At 36.9% G+C, this 19485-nt stretch overlaps 1 protein-coding gene across 3 annotated transcripts in view; it reads right to left on the reverse strand.

Moving 5' to 3' along the window:
• Window positions 1–682: 682 nt before the first annotated feature.
• USO1 (USO1 vesicle transport factor) overlaps window positions 683–19485 on the reverse strand; it is a 113358-nt gene continuing 94555 nt past the window's right edge. For all 3 annotated transcript variants that reach the window (XM_037003309.2, XM_037003308.2, XM_037003310.2), the window contains 7 exons: window positions 10119–10257; window positions 9031–9194; window positions 8377–8466; window positions 5696–5794; window positions 4001–4108; window positions 3387–3602; window positions 683–2839 (listed from right to left, as the gene is read on the reverse strand). In XM_037003309.2, the coding sequence (XP_036859204.1) occupies window positions 2750–2839; window positions 3387–3602; window positions 4001–4108; window positions 5696–5794; window positions 8377–8466; window positions 9031–9194; window positions 10119–10257 (906 nt within the window). In that variant the 3' untranslated portion in view covers window positions 683–2749. The remainder of the gene's footprint in view (window positions 2840–3386; window positions 3603–4000; window positions 4109–5695; window positions 5795–8376; window positions 8467–9030; window positions 9195–10118; window positions 10258–19485) is intronic.

Raw genomic sequence — 19485 nt, forward strand, 5'->3', positions numbered from 1 at the left:
TGCAATCTGAACTACATCTGCTTTTGCACAGATGGTGGCAATAGCCTCCCACCTAGTCCTTCGTCTTCTCTTTGCCTCCTCCTCAGAGACAATCCTCAACACAGCAGAGCATGTCATCTGTGGAATAGAAATCAGAACTAATCACTCCTCTGGCTTCTATCAAATTCAGAATAAATTGTAATGTTCTTATGTACTTGTTTACTATCCTTACCTGTTTACTGTTTCCTCCTCCACAATGTAAGTCATATGGGGAGGGACCAGGCCTTGGTCTTAGTCAGTGCTGTATCCCAGTGCCTACAGTAGCACCCAGCACATCATACACTCAGTTATGTTCATTGAACAGGTCGGTGAATTTTGTGTAACAGAGATTTTTGGTTCTGATGAGCAGAATGAGGACCTTACTGGGCTGCACCAAAACTCTGAAACTTATAGGTTTGATTTTCTATCAGCATACTATCAGAATACAAAATAACCTTTAACATGAGTTGTTTATCTTTTACTTTCCTTTCAGAAGTGCAAGAGGTGTAAACTACACTTGAATACAATTTTAAATCATAAGGACAAATATATTCTGTGCTTTATGATGACTGCGCCACTGTTGTAGCTCTCGATACATGGCAACAACCTTTATTGAGAGAGCTGACAACTGGGTGGAGCAAAGAGCACGCAAGCACAAAGTGAGGAATGAAAAAGGATAGAAGCTTTAATAATGAGCATCTTGGTATGGGTCTAAAATATACATGTACAGGAGATAAAGCTAGACAGTAGTAGAGCAGAAATGGTTTATCCACCCAGCTAATGGCTCCCAACAGTACACAACAGCAATCTCTTCTGTTGATATTTGCATTTAGAAAGAAAGCTTACTATGGTAAATATGGAGGACAGCAGGAGTGTGGGGAGGAGAGGCAACCCCCAGACTAGAAGCAGGGAGACCAATTTAAGAGGCTCCAGAAGCAGTGTTTCATTAGTTAAAAATTTTTTTTCATTTTTCCAAAAATTGCAGTAGGCAAAAAATTGTGGCTATGGTTGGGAAGATATTCCTTTAGGCTGCAGGCTGGACTGTGCTGTTAAGAGGCCTCCTCGTCTTCTCCACTCCAGCCCAGACTGAGTGACAGAGGTTGGCAAACTATCACTGCTTTTGCAGATGTTTCTTCCTGAAGATCTTTGGTATTCATTCCATTACCTTATTTTCACTCCTGACCCATTTTTCTTTATCCTGTTAACACTGAAATGAAGTCATTAACCAGTTGTTCATCACATGGTGTCAACTTTAGGAAGACTTGATTATAGTCTGAGCTGTCCTGGAAGAGTCGTGTGGTTCTCTGAGGGCAAGTACCAGCTCAGGATTGCGGTGGAAGCAGTGGGAGGGGGAAGAGACATGATGTGGTGTTCTTGGATGCTCTGTAGACGTGTCACTTTCAAGACATGTGAAGATAGTTCTTTCAAAAGTTTGTGCACCTTAGTGGACTGCTCAAAGTATTCCAGCCCAGGGGCAGATGAAATACATCATCCTCCGGCTCTTGCTGTCTTGCCTTTAAGCAAACCTACTTCTTTAAATGACAGTATCACTGCTAAGAACTCCAAAGCTCAATTCAGAAACATCCACACCCTTCTCCAACCTTCTCTTGCTTTTGCTTCAATTAGCCCCCTCCTCATATGGGATCCTATTCATTAATTCTGACCAATAAGACTGCTTTTAACATTCAGTTGTAGTAATATATTCTTAGTAAGAGAAGAACTCTCCCTTAACCACTTGCCCCCTCTTTTTTAAGAATAAAATCTAAAAACAGGGAACCATGACCAGGGATTAAGTGAACATAGTATCTATTTTTATTATGAAAACATTAAATTTTGACACATTGCTTCATTTGTTTTTTTAAAAATTTATTATCTGACTTACACCTATCCAGCAAAAATGCCAATAAATTATATAAATCATAGTTTGGGTCTTTTTAAAACTAGAAACATAATATGTTTTATGATAAACAATACTAAATCTGAGCTGTTAGCTTGTAATTTGTCTTAATGTTCAGCTTAAAACAATACCCAAACCAACCACATGGTAATACACTGTTGAAAAAGTTTCTCAGAAACGTCTTCATCACTGTGTGTCAGTATCCTTCTGTTTCTTCACTGAGGTACATAATGCAGCCCTATCAGGTGTCAAGGCACTCATTCTAAACTGTCCTTTGCTGCTCTCATCTTAGGAGTGACTTTGGACAGAGGGCTGATGATACATATCCTCAAGCCCATGATATCTTGCCTTTAAGTAAATCCATTTCTTTAAAAAGAATCATCAGCTAAGAACTCCAATACCGAATATACAAACAGTAATTCCAATACGCATTAAATCAAATGTGTTAGTACTTAGAGTCACAAATTCTGAAAAGTGAAAATAATAGACAAATACAGAACTTAGGTAAATGTCCAATGAACTAAGGCCAATTAGCACTGCCACCGCATGACTTTAAATCATGTATTTTGGCATCTGAACCTCTTGAAAATTATCTTTTGGGACAGTTCAGATGAATTTCAATAAAAGATGTTTGTTCTGCATAAAGTTAAGAGTTTTAGGATTTTCAACATGGGTAGCATCATTAAAAAAATACATCATCAATAGTCTTATTAGTGAATGCTCTCCTCTTGGTTTCTAAGTCTTTATTTTCTGTGGAGGCAAACCAAAGTACTGTCTTAAGATAACATCTTTAAGGTTATAATATATTCTCTATCACTCCTAGAGATTGCAAAGCTAGATATGACCCTGGTCCTTGCTGTCATCTTCATCTTCGTCATACTCATCATCTTGGTCTCCAGACTCAAGTTCATCCTCTTCTTCAACCTAAAGGGAAAATGCACATTTACCATTATGACAATTTGTCCATTTCACATGCAACATATGATATATATTCTGTTGATAAATTATTTATTTCAGTAATTATAAATTATATGCCCTCTGATTTCCCAGATTTAATGCTCAGGCTCCTGTCATAGCTAATATGAGATGAGCTATAGCAGACACACAGATGAACTTGCTCTATATAGGTGCCTAAACCTCTTTACACACAAACCTGAACCAAAGCTGGTGGAAGAGAATCGCACATTTGGATGGTGAGTCTTATTACCACAGCAGCAACCAAATCAATTAACTTACTAGGCTCAAAGCCCAAAACAGAATATTTAACAAATGCTGAAACTGTACCTAATCTGCATCTTTAGTCAGTTCACTGGACATGGTGAGAACAATACAGATGATATCATGTCCATGTACCTGCACATCAGTGCCTGCAACATAGATACATAGGCACGTTTCCATGCTATAGTACAATTTTTAAAATATACTAGAAGAATCATAATATAAATCATTTTTGGAAACATTTCAATGTTACCGGATGACCAAGCTCCTTGAGTTTATTCTTTAATGAAAATATTTTCTGATCCTGATCAGCCAACAGCACTAATAGATCATCTTGTTCTTTCTTAGAATCTGTAATGTCCACCTCCAGGTTGTTCTTCTCATTTTGTAAAATGGCAATGGTACTGTTAGATGAATCCAGCTGCTCTTTAATAGCAGTTCTTTCCTCGGACAGAGCTTTAATTTCATTCTAGGAAAAGAAAGGTGAAAAATCACTAATCTAAAATTAGTAAGACCTCCTTTTTTAACAAATAGGTTTTTCCTATGACAAATCACTATACTTGTCTAATCTGAGGAATTTGGCTTGGGGGTTGCAAGAATAGGAAGTTTAAAATAAAAGCACACACATATACACATATCCATCCAGTAACATGAAAATTTACGTTTACATGTTTGATGCCATTACTTGAAATGATGTTTAAAAATCTTCATTTGTGCCATCTTTAGTTACCAAATAGGAATGGACATGTTGTGAAATAAAATTACACTCTATTAGCTTTCTTCATAAATCTAGGCACTGAGAAATTAAATGAAATAAAATCAAATTTCCTGGAGTTCATTTCACACAATGTCTGACCAAAAACTAACCTTTAATTCTTTAGTCTCTTCTAATAATGCCAAGAGTCTTCCTTCTACATCAGTAGTTTTTGCAGCTGTTATAGTTTCACTCTCTCCTGGTATAGGATCTGACTTTGCCTGAAAATGGAAATTGGGGGAAAAAAATGTTTCTTTAAAGTTACAACCAATATGCAGTCCTAAGGTGATTAATTTTCTTTCTATTTTGATATTTTATTTCCAATAATAGAAAATACAGTTTCTTCTGTATTTATGTGCAATATAAAGTGTTCTTCCTAGAAAGATGAGTTATCCCTACAGTAGAATAGGAGGCTGAGTCAGGACTGGTGCAGCATTAGATATCATCAGAGTACAGGGAAGGCTGGCTTGGCAACCTCAAGATAGAACTAGGCAAGTAATCTACAGGACAGCACTAACATAGCTATAGCGTAGCATTTAATAAGTAGCGGATATTTTTCGAAGCCTTTTCCTCATAAAATCCCTGTAAATTAAGGTCCACGCTATCATCTTGAGAGAGAGAAGGTAGAGAAACTGAGCTGAATGCCATTAACTGGTGAAATGCAAGTATTTTCTGAAGTGCTATAGCAAGTACTCTTAAGTCAGTTTTCCAGTCTTTCCCCACCTCTGTTCTACAAAATACTGAGAAGTGGGACACTGATATAACAAATACCTAAATATGTGGAGGGAGCTTCGTAATTGGTAGAGGCAGGAAGAGTCTGGAGGTACATGTCAGACAAAGCCTATGTTGTCTTAAAAAGTCTGTTGGTAGAAATAGGATGTTAAAGGCAACTCTGGTGGGGCTCATAAAGAAGAGAGCTATAGTGAAAGCTTCTATAGTCTTAGAGAAAACATATCTGTTTAATGATATACGATGAATGTTGGATGAAATATGGATGTTAAAGGTAGTTTTGGTGAGGTCTCACGTGGAAATGAAGAACATAGTTATTGGGAAGTGGGAGAAAGGTAATCTTTGTTACATAGTGAAAAAATGTGGCTGAATTGTGTTTTAGTGTTTAGTGTAAAATAGAACTTGTAAGTGATGAACTTGGATATTTAGCTGAGGAAATTTCTAAACCAAGTATTAACGGGATGTCCTGGTTCTCCTTGCTGCTTATAGTAAAATGTGAGAGAAGAAAGATAAATTTAAGTAGTAATTGTTAAGCAAAAGGGAATCTAAAGATTTTAGAAAATTCTCAGCAATACTCCTATTGCAACAAATGCAAAGGCACATTCTGGTGAAACATCAAGGACCGGACACCCATTTGTGAAGACATTACTTGGCGACTCATGGATCCAATCAACCATATCAGCAGAAAATGGAAAAAAGATGTAGTTTGTAGAAGAAGGATCCAGGAGGGCCTTCTTGTCAGATGGGTCAGACCTCTACAAATTGCCATTGGTCGCCAACAACGTTTTTGAAACAGTCTCAACAGAAAAACTGCCAGCTTAGACTGAAGGAGATAGAGATGGTATGAAACAGAAAATACCAACAAAATGAACCATGAAGTAATTGATAAACTCAGCTGGTGCATGTGACTATAATACGGTTCTTACCTTGGCCAAGAAGCCAATGTAGCTAGAACTTGGCTAGTGAGTAACCTAAAGGTGCTATCTGACAAATTTACTTGTTGTCTACACTGGCTGAGAAATAACATCTCAACCTTCTATTATTTACTATCTTTCAGGAGAAAAAAAAAATTAACTTACAAATACTTCTGTTTTCTGTAACAGCTCATGATTTTCTGCTTGCAGTTTGGTGATTTCTACAGATTGTGAGTTTAACTGAGACTTTAATGTTGTCAGTTCCTAAGAGACAAAAACAGTTGAGCTGTAACATTAAATAGCATTAATTTCATCCAGGAAATGTCTATTTACAAAAAGAAACAAGAAAATTATTTCCTTTCTTGCCTTTCTAAAATTACAACTTCTAAGTTTTAAAATCTAACTCTAAAGAATTATTCTTGAACTTCAGGTTCAAAGATAAAGAATGAAACATGTTCATTAAACATGTTCACTGGAACATGTTTATCTTCTGCCTGAGAGCTCATGTGAAAAGTCATGAAGTGGGGAGGAAGAGAGAAACCCACAAGGACAAAAAGAATAGAGCAATAAAACTTGGGAATGTCAGAAAGCAAATGACAATGGTAACCGCTTTGGCACCTAAGAAGGCTGAAACCTAAGCTGACCTTGGCTGAAAGCCAAGCTGCGACTGGACTTGCATTGTGTGACTATCCAAAGGCTTGGAACTGGTACCACCAGTTATCTCTGGAAGTGTTGGTAAAAACTGGGTCAAAAACCCCAGGGCTGGTTTAAAGTCGGCTTAGGAACAGACCACCAGATCCCTGCCCCAATCTCATGCATCAGGCAATGAACTTTTCTACTGGCCAAAGCCTAAGGGTTTATCAATTTGGAAAGGGCAACACTGGGTATTTTTAGAGTAGGGACCACCAAGCATACATGAAAGCAGTAGCACTGTAATGAAAATGGGGAGATTAATTGAAGGCTCATTATTAATGTTGAAATTTCCAACCTACTTGCCTTCTACCACCATAAAAGTACAGGAAAAGAAAAGCAACTGTAATAAGAGGTTCTCAATCTGTGGCAATCATCACCACAGTATACGGCAATGTCTGGAGACACTGGGTAAGTGATGGGATACTGTCATGTGAAAACCTCTTTTGTTCTCTTAAATTTTCTGTCATGTACGTATGTGGCTTTTCTTTCTTTTTTTTTTTATTATCACAATGAGTTAAGTAAACACTGAGATTATGGGCAATTTTGGTTTTCTTTTTATATATTACTATATATTATAAAAAACAAAGCTGTCATTTTAAAACGTACCTTTTTAACAACCTAAAATTCATAAAAGAAAATAAACTATAGAAAGTAAAAATCCAAAGGTTTTCTATGAAAATATCTAAAGTTTCACTGTGAGACACAGTAAAAATTTTTACTTGGGATTTGCAAACTAAGGTTATATATTAATAACTTAACTGTTTAATTTTAATATAGTTCTAGTGTAGGTAGAACTTAATAAAATCAAAGCTGAATACTAATTTTCCTTAGAAGAACAAAATGCTGTGGACACATGTTGTAGACTTGTAAATCCTGAATGATAAATGATTTTTTAAAAAAATGTTTGATTGTAGAATCTACTCTGGAGTGCACAGACATTATCAAAAGACATGGTTCCCCTGTGTACAGTCCTTGCTTTCTCAGATCAGCTATGTCAGTGGGTTACAGGTGAGTGAGTAGTAGGGGGAGAGGGAAGTCAGTCCTAGGTTGGTTAGACTGTTCCCTTCTTTCTTTCTTTTAAAACATACGTTCCTTTTAATAGAAAGGAAGGAGGCAATGACAGAAGAAAAAAGAAAAGAAGGAAAGAAAGAATGAAAAAGGAAAAAGGAAAAAACCCAACCTATTTAGGGATAATATACTAATGAGCAACTTGATAGTTTTCTAGGCTTTCCTTCCAATCACTATGTTATTTAACTCTATATGTAAGTAGTTCCTTTCTCTTTTTCCTGTCCTTTTTCTTGAACAAATGCATTTATTCTCATTGGAAAGATAGATAAGTCTGTACTACCTAGTTTAACAGGAATTTATAAATATATTAACCAAGTAGGAAAAAGTATAATTTGCTTTTCTAGATATTATAAATTACTACAGCAGGAAAAGTTTACTTTGCTTTTTAGCTGGAGTCATCTAACTGAAATATACAAGCTTTTCTTCTTTTTTTTCCCTTTTCCAATTCTAAAAACCAACATTTTTCTGGAAAGAATGGTTTAAGCAAATCAACAATCTGATTTAAAATGGACAGAAGACCTGAATAAACATTTTTTCCAAAGAAGATATACAGATGGCCAACAGGTACATGAAAAGATGCTCAATCACTAATCATCAAGGAAATTAATATCAAAACCACAATGAGAAACAAGCAGGATAATGAGAATTACTCCTGACCTCTTATTTAAAAATGTTTAACTGTTACTTACCAAATTTTCAATGAGTTATCACCTACCCACTACACTTAGTCAAGTAATTATCATGGTAAGTATATGAAAATTAGGCATAAGATTTTATAGCTTTATATTTGCAGCTTGTAAAGATATTTAAATTTTCCTTAATTATTAGTTTGCTAATTATCTACAAATAATCTGAGTGAGACGCTGAGATCTGTAAAAAGAACACCACCGAAAAGTAAAAAATGCAATGAAAAGCAAAATACCATTACCATATGATTAAAATAGCTTCTAGATTTTCAAATGGCTGTCTTTGTTATAAAATTTTGGTTATACCTAATAAAGTCATTCTAGATTAATGAAAATGCAGGGCTTAACTCTATTAATTTAAACAACACAAAACAGAACTTGTATCAGCTGGAAAATTACCTGTTTTAATTCTGCAATTTGTTCAGAATCTTCAACTAAAGCTGTCACTGATGACTGTTCATTTGTGCCAGATGATGTCTGGGAAGATTTCTACAAAGAGCACAGATATAAACTATGAAATAAATTAAGTCTAAAGAGATAGGAAGAAACAAAACACAACTGTACACATATAAGCTATGTCTTACAGATGTCTACCAAAATATTTTACATGAACATTAAAATTTTTATACTCAAAATAAAATTCCAATATAGTGTATACTGTCTACAACTTTTCCATAGCTAACAAATTTATACTTATACCAAGTAATTTATTAAATCTAAGCATATCCCTGAGGACATATGGAGAAAAAGCATAAAAGCAAGTATGTAGTGAGTGATTTCCATGTGATTAAAGCTTTATAGAGAGATTTCATTTAATTCTCACAACAATGAAATAGATATTACCACCACCATTTTAAAGATCAGGAAACAAGTTTAAAGAGGTTAAATTACTTAAATTCAAGTAGCTAGGAAGCACTGAAGCTTTAGACAGTCTGACACCAAAGGTATATTCCAAAACCTTAATATTATACTTCAGCTTAAGGGATCGAGAAACAAGCAGGATAATGAGAATTACTACTGACCTCTTATTTAAAAATTTTAACTGTTACTTACCAAATTTTCAATCAAAGAGTCTTTTTCAGTCAGTTGGCTTTGTAAAAGTTCCTGGTTACGTTTTAATTCTTCTATCTCTTCTCGCAACCTACCAATTTCTTCTGACTGAATGCCATTCATCTGAGCTCCATCACTGTAAGAACCTTGATGCTGACTATCTTTTCCTATTAGACAGGCATACAATTTGAAAAGCTAGCATGAAACTTAAGTTTTTCAATTTTGAATTAGAAGATTCAAATATGAAAATGAGTATCTATTTCCCTAATTCAACTACTTTGTCAGCACTTTGGTGTGCGTACTTCATTTTTCCACAACGGTGTATTGACAAAAATAGTGAACCCTGATATTCAGGGTTCCTGTAAAGAAAACAGCATAGTCTTATTAAAACTAAACTGCGTGGTTTGCTAATCTAAGAGTAAGAATTAATTCTGTCAATTAATACAACAGAAAATAAAATCCTTTTGAAAATCTTCATAAAGGAATAGCTACTGTATGGACTAAAATAACTGATAAATTATTCTCATTAATAAAGGAAGAAAGGTTTTCTTTTCTGGAAAATTTTAGTAACCTTCATGTAAATAAAATAAACTCTATTTCTAAGCAGCTAGCATTCCAATTATAAGCACAATAGGATGATACTATTTATAAGCACTGAACTCTTATACCATATGCCAGACACTGAGGTAGAATTTTATGTGTATTATTTAATTCTCAATTGACACTGATGCTATAAGCACCTCTATTTTGCAGATTAGGAAATGGAAAGGTTAGATCAGTCATTCTCAACTGGGATGCTTGTAATAATTACTGATGCCTGGACCCAACCCCAACTAATTAAATACGATATTCCTAGTAGGGTCTCAGTATTAAAAAAAAAAAAAAAGACTCAGGAGATTTTAATATACAGTCAACACTGAGAACCAATGGATCAGATAATCAAACAGGTAGAAGGAGCTTAGGCTTCAAACTCTGATTTACAAGTTTGTCACAGTGATTAAGGTTAGAGAAAGACTGTTCCATAAAGATAATTTGGTTGACTTTGTCCAGCTCTTGGTGACACCACCACAGGGATGGCTAGCTACACTTACCTAGCTGTACTTTAAGAAGATTATACTGATCTTTGTGCTGCTGAATCTGAGATGCTTGCTGTGTGACTGCTGTCTGGAGCTGTTCATTTTGACATTTTAATGTAGAAACCTGCTGCTTTAATTCCTCAAGCTGCAGATCCTATGAAAAAAAAAAACAATTCAAGTTGTTTCAAATTCATACTAATTAGCATTAAGAAGATGAACAAGTTAAAAATTAGAGCTTATTTTGGGTCAGGTTGTTAAACCACTTAACACTTCTCAAATCATTCAACAATTAAGCAGTAATACATTAATGTGTGCACCAAGGTCAGTTATCACACAGAACTGCAAGATTCCAGTAAGGCCCCATTAATAAGCACTAGGACACAGGCTGTGATCTCACTGCAGTTGCTGACAAGGGGAATCAATTCTTAAAACTCCAGTTTATGGTCCATTAAACACTTAAAAAAATTAATATCAAACTATTTAGGAAACATTATATTATGTGTATCTATATTACTTTTTAACATTAAAAGACAATCACTGGAGAGCACATTTATAAGACTGAAAAAAAGCTTCCAACTCTTACCAACCCAATATAATTTGTTAGAACAAAATCCATTTCTTTATTTCTTCTAATTTTTTTTCCAATTCAGGTTTTTCAAACTTGTCATATCAGTACATGTATCTCCCTGTACTCCTTAATTTACTTACTATTCATCATAATTTTTCCATATTGCTGAACAGTTTTCACAATCGTAATTTTTAATGCTTACTTAATATCTGTATCAGTAGATGCAATATAATTTATATTCGAAAGCAGCCCTGAGGCAGCTTTCCATTTCTCTTAAGTCATAAATATTATTACAATAACTGTATGTTAGTCCATATAATTGTTTTCCTGAATTCTGAAGAATTTCCTTAGGAAAGATTCTTAAATATCATTCAAAGTTTATATATATAAACATTTTATAGCTCTCCAGGCTTGTTGCTTAATTGTCAAATGGCACTTGAAATGGTTAAAATTAACTTTTTTTAAAGAAGTCATTCATAATTGTGTCAAATCACTCTTTTCTTCTTCCAAATCAACTATATTTATCAGCCTCAAGTGTAGGCTGTAACATCACATTCAAGTATTTATTTTCAGCAGTCAACTTACAGACACTGAGAAATGACTGGTGGTTACCAAGGGGAGGGGTTGGGGAGGATGGGTGGGAAGGGTGAGGGGGATAAAGGGGCACAAAAATTCAATCATAATATAAGCACATCACAGGGATAAGTAGTACAGCATGGAGAATATAGTCAATGATTCTGTAACAGCTTGCTATGTTGACAGGTAGTAACTGCACTAGTGGGGGGTGAGGATTTAATAATGTGGGTAACTGTTGAACCACTGTGTTATAGACTTGAAACCAATATAAGATTGTATATCAATGATACTTCAGTTAAAAAAAAGTATTTTCCATTGCTCTAAAGATACTACATTTTACTGTCTTGAAATGACTCCATATTTGTACAAGATACAGATGAAAAACCTTATAACCACGGACACTTTAGTAATTCAAATCTGAATCATTCAGATGCTTCTAATTTCCACATTTGCTTACAGAATTAAAAGCTCATACTGAATGCTAAATATACCACTATACTTTTACTTCTAGAATTTCAATCTCAACAAAATAGACTGTGGGTAAGACAAGAACACACAGGAGGATTCAAGATGGCAGCGTGAGAGGTGAGATGGAGAACTCCTCCAAAAACCACCAATAGTATAAAAATGTAGTTAACTGATACAACTAACCCTAAAACAGTAACAAGAAAGGCTGAACAAGACTGCATACAGACCTTGTGAACAGAGCAGACCTCATGAAACAGGGTAATGTACAAAAGCCTTGATCCGGCGGGACCCCAGCACTTCCCCCAACCCAGCTCACAGGCGGGAGGAAGAGAAACAGAACGGGGGAAGGGATGGAAGCCTAGAACTGCTGAACACCCAGCCCTGGAAGTCTTCTTTGTGAGCAAAAACCTACACTGTGTGGTGCTCTGGATGCTGGGGAGCTGGGACAGGTGGAGTGCTTGAGAGACTGAGATTCCAGCCATTTGTGGAGGAGGAGATCCACACCTGGTGCTCTGAGACAAGGGAAAGGCAGGTGGTCTGAGAGGCTTCCTAGCAGAGAGAGGGCTGCTGAAGGGGTGGGTTTGCACAGAGCTTGCTGCACATGGGAAGGGAGAGCTGGACAAGGTTGTCTGCGTGCCTTCTGCCCAGCTGGTTGGGAACTTTGAGGAACTTCAGGCGCCCCCATACCCCTGGCTGCCTACTCGGCTCCAAGGGCCCCAACAGTGACATGCAGCCTGCTGCACTTCCCTCCTAGCCTGCTGGTACCAGTTTGCAAACCGGCAGTCATTGTACTGGCATTGGGTCAGCCACAGGGAGGCCCCGCCTACAACAGCTGGAGATGCAGAGCACAGAGTCTTATACTTGTGTGCTCGATCCACTGGCTCTGACACCGGAGACAGGCACCACAAACGGGAATCAGGAAACAGATCTTTCCTCCCACCAGACACCAGCTCCACTCCCCTATGACCACCAAACTCACTCTAGGGGCTGAGCAGCTCCAGAGACTGGAGCTTTTGGGCACTAGTGGGCATCACACAGAAATACAAAATGTCAAAAGAACATGGTTCAGACCAAAATCTCACAAACCCCAAAAAAAGGTTCAAACGAAACTGAACTCACCAATCTGCCTGAAAGAGAGCTCAAAATAAAAATCATAAACATGCTTATGGAGGTATAGAAAAATATTCAAGAACTCAGGAACGAATTTAAGTTGGAGATTCAATCATTAAGAAATTCCATATCTGAAATGAAACATATAATGGAGGGATTTAAAAGCAGATTAGATGTAGTAGAAGATGGTAAATGGAATAGAAATTAGAGAAGATGAATACAAAGAAGCTGAGGCACAGAGAGAAAAAAGAATCTCTAAGAATGAAAGAATATTGAGAGAACTGTGTGACCAATCCAAACAGAACAACATTCATATTATAGGGGTACCAGAAGAAGAAGAGAGAGAAAAAGGGATAGAAAGTGTCACTGAGGAGGTAATTGCTGAAAACTTCCCCAGTGCGGGGAAGGAGACAGTCTCTCAAGCCATGGAGGTGCACAGATCTCCCAACACAAGAGACCCAAGGAAAACAACATCAAGACATAAAATAATCAAAGTGGTAAAGATCAAGGATAAAGACAGACTTTTAAAAGCAGCTAGAGAGAGAATAAAGATCACATATAAAGGAAAACACATCAAGCTATCATCAGACTTCTCAAAAGAAACCTTACAGGACAGAAGGGAGTGAGCATGATATATTTAATGCAATGAAGCAGAAGGGCCTTGAACAAAGAATACTATACCCAGCAAGGCAAGGTTATCCTTTAAATTTGAAGGAGATATTAAACAATTTTCAGATAAGAAAAAGTTGAGAGAACTTACCTCCCACAAACCACCTCTACAGTGCATTTTGGAGGGACTCCTATAGATGGAAGTATTCCTAAACCTAAATAGATGTCACCCAAGGGACAGACAGGCGCCCCCATACCCCTGGCTGCCTACTCGGCTCCAAGGGCCCCAACAGTGACACGCAGCCTGCTGCGCTTCCCTCCTAGCCTAGTACAGAATATGATTCGCAACATACAAACAATGGAGGAGGAAGAAAAAGGAGGGAGAAAAAAAAAGAACCTTTAGGTTCTGTTTGTAATAGCAGACAAGTGAGTTAAATTAGACGGTTAGATATTAAGGGAATTACCCTTGAACATTTGGTAACCATGAATCCAAAGACTGCAATGGCAATAAGTACATACCTATTGATAATCACCCTAAATGTAAATGGTCTGAACGCACCAATCAAAAGACACAGAGTCACTGAATGGATAAAAAAACAAGACCCATCTATATGCTGCCTACAAGAGACTCACTTCAAACCCAAAGACATACAGAGGCTGAAAGTAAAGGCATAGAAAAAGATACTTCATGCAACTAACAGGGAGAATAAAGCAGGACTTGCAGTACGTGTATCAGACAAAACTGACTTCAAAACACAGAAAGTAACAAGAGAAAAAGGACATTACATAATGATAAAGGGTTCAGTCCAACAAGAGGATACAACCATTATAAATATCTATGCACCCAACACAGGAGCACCTACATATGTGAAACAAATGCTAACAGAATTAAAGGGGGAAATAGAATGCAATGCATTCATTTTAGGAGACTTCAACACACCACTCACTCCAAAGGACAGATCAACCAGACAGAAAATAAGTAAAGAGACAGAGACACTGAACAACGTATTAGAACAGACGAACCTAGTGGACATCTACAGAACACTCCATCCAAAAGCAACAGGATACACATTCTTCTTAAGCGCACATAGAACATTTACAAGAAGAGATCATATACTAGGCCACAAAAAGAACCTCAGTAAATTCCAAAAGATTGAAATTATACCAACCAGCTTCTCAGATCACAAAGGTATGAAACCAGAAATAAATTACACAAAGAAAATGAAAAAGCCCACGAACACATGGAGGCTTAATAACATGCTCCTAAATAATTAGTGGATCAATGACCAAATAGAAACAGAGATCAAGCAATATATGGAGACAAATGACAACAATTCAACAACACAAAAACTGTGGGATGCAGCCAAGGCTGTGCTAAGAGGGAAACATATTACAATACAGGCCTACCTCAGGAAAAAAGAACAATACTGAATGAACAGTCTAAACTCACAATTAATGAAACTAGAAAAGGAAGAATAAATGAGGCCCAAAGTCAGTAGAAGGAGGGACATAATAAAGATTAAAGCAGAAATAAATAAAATTTTTGAGAAAAATAAAACAATAGAAAGAATCAATTAGGGCAGGAGCTGGTTCTTCCAGAAAATAAACAAAATAGATAAACCCCTAGTGAGGCTTATCAAGAAAAAAAGAGAGTCTATTCACATAAATAGAATCAGAAATGAAAAAGGAAAAATCACTATGAAAACCACAGAAATACAAAGAATTATGAGAGAATACTATGAAAAATTGTACGGTAACAAACTGGATAACCTAGAAGAGATGGAAAACTTTCTAGAAAAATACAACATTCCAAGGCTGACCCAGGAGGAAACAGAAAATCTGAATAGACCAATTACCAGCAAAGAAATTGAACTGGTAACCAAAAAACTACCTAAGAACAAAACACCTGGACCAGATGGTTTCACTGCTGAATTTTATCAAACATTTAGTGAAGACCTAATACCCATCCTCCTTAAAGTTTTCCAGAAAGTAGAAGAGGAGAGAATACACCCAAACTCACTCTATGAGGCCAACATCACTCTAATACCAAAATCAGGTCAAGATACCACAAAAAAAGAAAATTACAGACCAATATCACTGATGAACATAGATGCAAAAATACTCAACAAAATATTAGGGAACCAAATTCAAAAATATAACAAAAAAATCATCCATTATGATCAAGTGGGATTCATCCCAGGGATGCAAGGATGGTACAACATTCAAAAATCCATCAACATCATCCATTACATCAACAAGAAGGACAAAACCACATGATAATTTCCATAAATGCTGAAAAAGAATTTGACAAAATTCAACATTCATTCATGATAAAAACTCTCAACAAAATGGGTATAGAAGGCAAATACCTCAACATAATAAGGGCCATATATGACAAACCCACAGCCAACATTATGCTTAACAGAGAGAAGCTGAAAGCTTTTCCTTTAAGATCAGGAACAAGATAAGGATGCCCACTCTCCCTACTTTTAATTAACATAGTTCTGGAGGTCTTAGCCACGGCAATCGGACAACACAAAGAAATAAAACGCATCCACATAGGCAAGGAAGAAGTCAAACTGTCCCTGTTTGCAGATGACATGATATTGTACATAAAAAAAAAAACTAAACAATTCTCTCCAAAACTACTACTAGGTCTAATATCTGAATTCAGCAAAGTTGTGGGATACAAAATTAATACACAGAAATTGGTTGCATTCCTGTACACTAATAATGAACTAGGAGAAAGAGAAATTAGGAAAACAATTTCATTCACAATTTCATCAAAAATAATAAAATACCTAAGAATAAACCTGACCAAGGAAGTGAAAGACCTGTACCCTGAAAACTGCAAGACACTCTTAAGAGAAATTAAAGAGGACACTAATAAATGGAAATTCATCCCATGCTATTGGCTAGGAAGAATTAATATTGTCAAAATGGCCATCCTGCCTAAAGCAATCTACAGATTCAGTGCAATCCCTATCAAAATATCTACAGCATTCTTCAATGAACTAGAGCAAATAGTTCTAAAATTCATACAGAACGACAAAAGACTCCAAATAGCCAAAGCAATCCTAAGAATGAAGAATACAGCAGGAGGAATTATGCTCCCTGACTTCAAGCTCTACTACAAAACCACAGTAATCAAGACAATTTGCTACTGGCACAAGAAGAGACCCATACACCAATGGAACAGACTAGAGAGCCCAGATATAAACCCAAGCATATATGGTCAATTAATATACGATAAAGGAGCCATGGATATACAATGGGGAAATGACAGCCTCTTCAACAGCTGGTGTTGGCAAAACTGGACAGCCACATGTAAGAGAATGAAACTGGATTTTTGTCTAACCCCATACACAAAAGTAAACTCAAAATAGATCAAAGACCTGAATGTAAGTCCTGAAACCATAAAACTCTTAGAGAAAAACATAGGCAAAAATCTCTCAGACATAAACATGAGCAACTTCTTCATGAATGTATCTCCCCAGGCAAGAGAAACAAAAGCAAAAGTGGGACTATATCAAATTGAAAAGCTTCTGTACAGCAAAGGATACCATCAGTAGAACAAAAAGACATCCTACAGTATGGGAGAATATATTCATAAATGACATATCTGATAAGGGGTTGACAACCATATTACATAGAGCTCACGCACCTCAACAAACAAAAAGCAAATAAGCCAATTAAAAAATGGGCAGAGGAGCTGAACAGACACTTCTCCAAAGAAGAAATTCAGATGGCCAACAGGCACATGAAAAGATGCTCCACATCGCTAGTCATCAGAGTAATGCAAATTTAAAACCACAATGAGATATCACCTCACACCAGTTAGGATGGCCAAAGTCCAAAAGACAAACAACAACAAATGTTGACGAGGATGTGGAGAAAGGGGAACCCTCCTACACTGCTGCTGGCAATGTAAACTAGTTCAACCATTGTGGAAAGCAGTATGGGGGTTCCTCAAAAAACTGAAAATAGAAATACCATTTTACCCAGGAATTTACCCTAAGAGTGCAGCAGCCCAGTTTGAAAAAGACATATGCACTGCTATGTTTATCACAGCACTATTTACAATAGCCAAGAAATGGAAGCAACCTAAGTGTCCATCAGTAGATGAATGGATAAAGAAGATGTGGTACATATACACAATGGAATATTACTCAGCCATAAGAAAAAAACAAATCCTACCATTTGCAACAACATGGATGGAGCTAGAGGGTATTATGCTCAGTGAAATAAGCCAGGTGGAGAAAGACAAGTATCAAATGATTTCACTCATATGTGTAGTATAAGAACAAAGAAATAACTGAAGGAACAAAACAGCCGCAGACTCACAGAATTCAAGAATGGAGTAACAGTTACCAAAAGGAAAGGGACTGGGGAGGATGGGTGGGAAGGGAGGGATAAGGAGGAAAACAGGGCACTATGATTAGCACACATAATGTAGTGGGGGAGGACACAGGAAAGGCAGTATATACAGAGAAGACTAAGATTCTATAGCATCTTAGTACGCTGATGGACAGTGACTGTAATGGGGCATGTGGGGGGGACTTGATAATTGGGGGAGTCTAGTAACCATAATATTGTTCAAGTAATTGTACATTAACGGTATCAAAAAAAAAAAAAAAGGAAAGGAACACACAGGAAGTTCTCATTTAGGGGGCTCTCCTGGAGCTCTTACTCACACCTGCTTCAACCTGTGTACACCCAGCAGGGGATAGAGGGCGGTGCATAGAAGGTGGTGCAATCTGACCCACTTGGCCTGCCACCAGTATACTATTTTTATGACACTGAAAATTTAAAAACACCAATAATCTAATTTTCCAGATAATACTGAAGCACTTTCTAAGATTCTAAAGATGTATACCTCAGTGAGAAATTAAAGGTAAAAAAAAACAAACAAGAAACAGAGTTTGAAGGAATGCAATAGAGGGTTTAAGGTACTCAACAAATGCTAGTATGGGGTTTACCGGAGTCCTGCAAAGAAAATGTCAATTGATGATTTTGAAAATACATGTTTCAACTTATCATTATCCACTCTAATAAATCAGCTCCCTCTCTTGTTCTTTCTAACTCCATATCATCTATTCAGTTGTGCAAAACAGGTATCTAAGGAACATATTTGACCCCTTCTGTTCTCTCACACCTGCATCCTATTACTACCAAGTCCTGCCAGTTTTATCCTCTTTGGTTTCCAGGTTCCCAGGTCTGTCCCCTCTACATTGCACAGTATGAGCTGCAGAGTCTCAGTAACACACACGTATTTGAATTTTGCTTCACAAATAGACCCTGGGCAAGTTGAAATTCTCGAGATCTCAGATTCTTCATTTATTCTAAACTGAAGATCTTAACTACATTGTAGGGATGTTGTGAAAATTAAACGAGGTAATATTTAAAATGTGCTTAGTGAGCCCTTAGGGATGAAATAAATAAAACACAGTTGTCATCATCATCAGGATCAGTGCCCCAACTTTCTCCCCTAGCCCACCATAACCACCTCCTTCTTAAGCCCCCTCCCTTTAGCCTTGGCTTTCCAAATTTTCCTTTGTTCAGCCAGTGTTCTATGTACATGCCAGAATACCTCCTACCTCTCTTCCCTGTTTCCTTTTATCTGACTTACTCAGTTATTCTTTTGTAGGATTGATGGGGTTAATACATAATTCAAGTAAGGTGAAATCAATGTCTAAGCAAACATGACTTGATTGTTTTTCCCACACACTCTGCTGATGTGTAATCACAGACTGAGTGATGAGAACCAAAGCAGTTCTCATGGCTCGGAGCCACCTTCACACAGTTTGGTATTCTTAAGAAGCGTCGCGTCCCTGGGCTAGACTCAAGGTCGGATGATGATGTTTGAGTTCATTTTAAGTTCATTTATTCGGTAAATACGAGAAATGCCTTCCCAGCATTGCTCTTGAGCTGTTACACCTTGAGCCCCCTGGCTGGTCCTTTCAGGTCTTCAACAACTCATCGCGCGTCTCCTCCCTTGTCTGCGGCTTAGAGGTAGGGAGGGGACCGGCACCTTTTTAAGACTCAGCTTCT

Source organism: Manis javanica, chromosome 5 (genome assembly GCF_040802235.1).
Source record: "Manis javanica isolate MJ-LG chromosome 5, MJ_LKY, whole genome shotgun sequence".
NCBI lineage: Eukaryota > Metazoa > Chordata > Mammalia > Pholidota > Manidae > Manis > Manis javanica.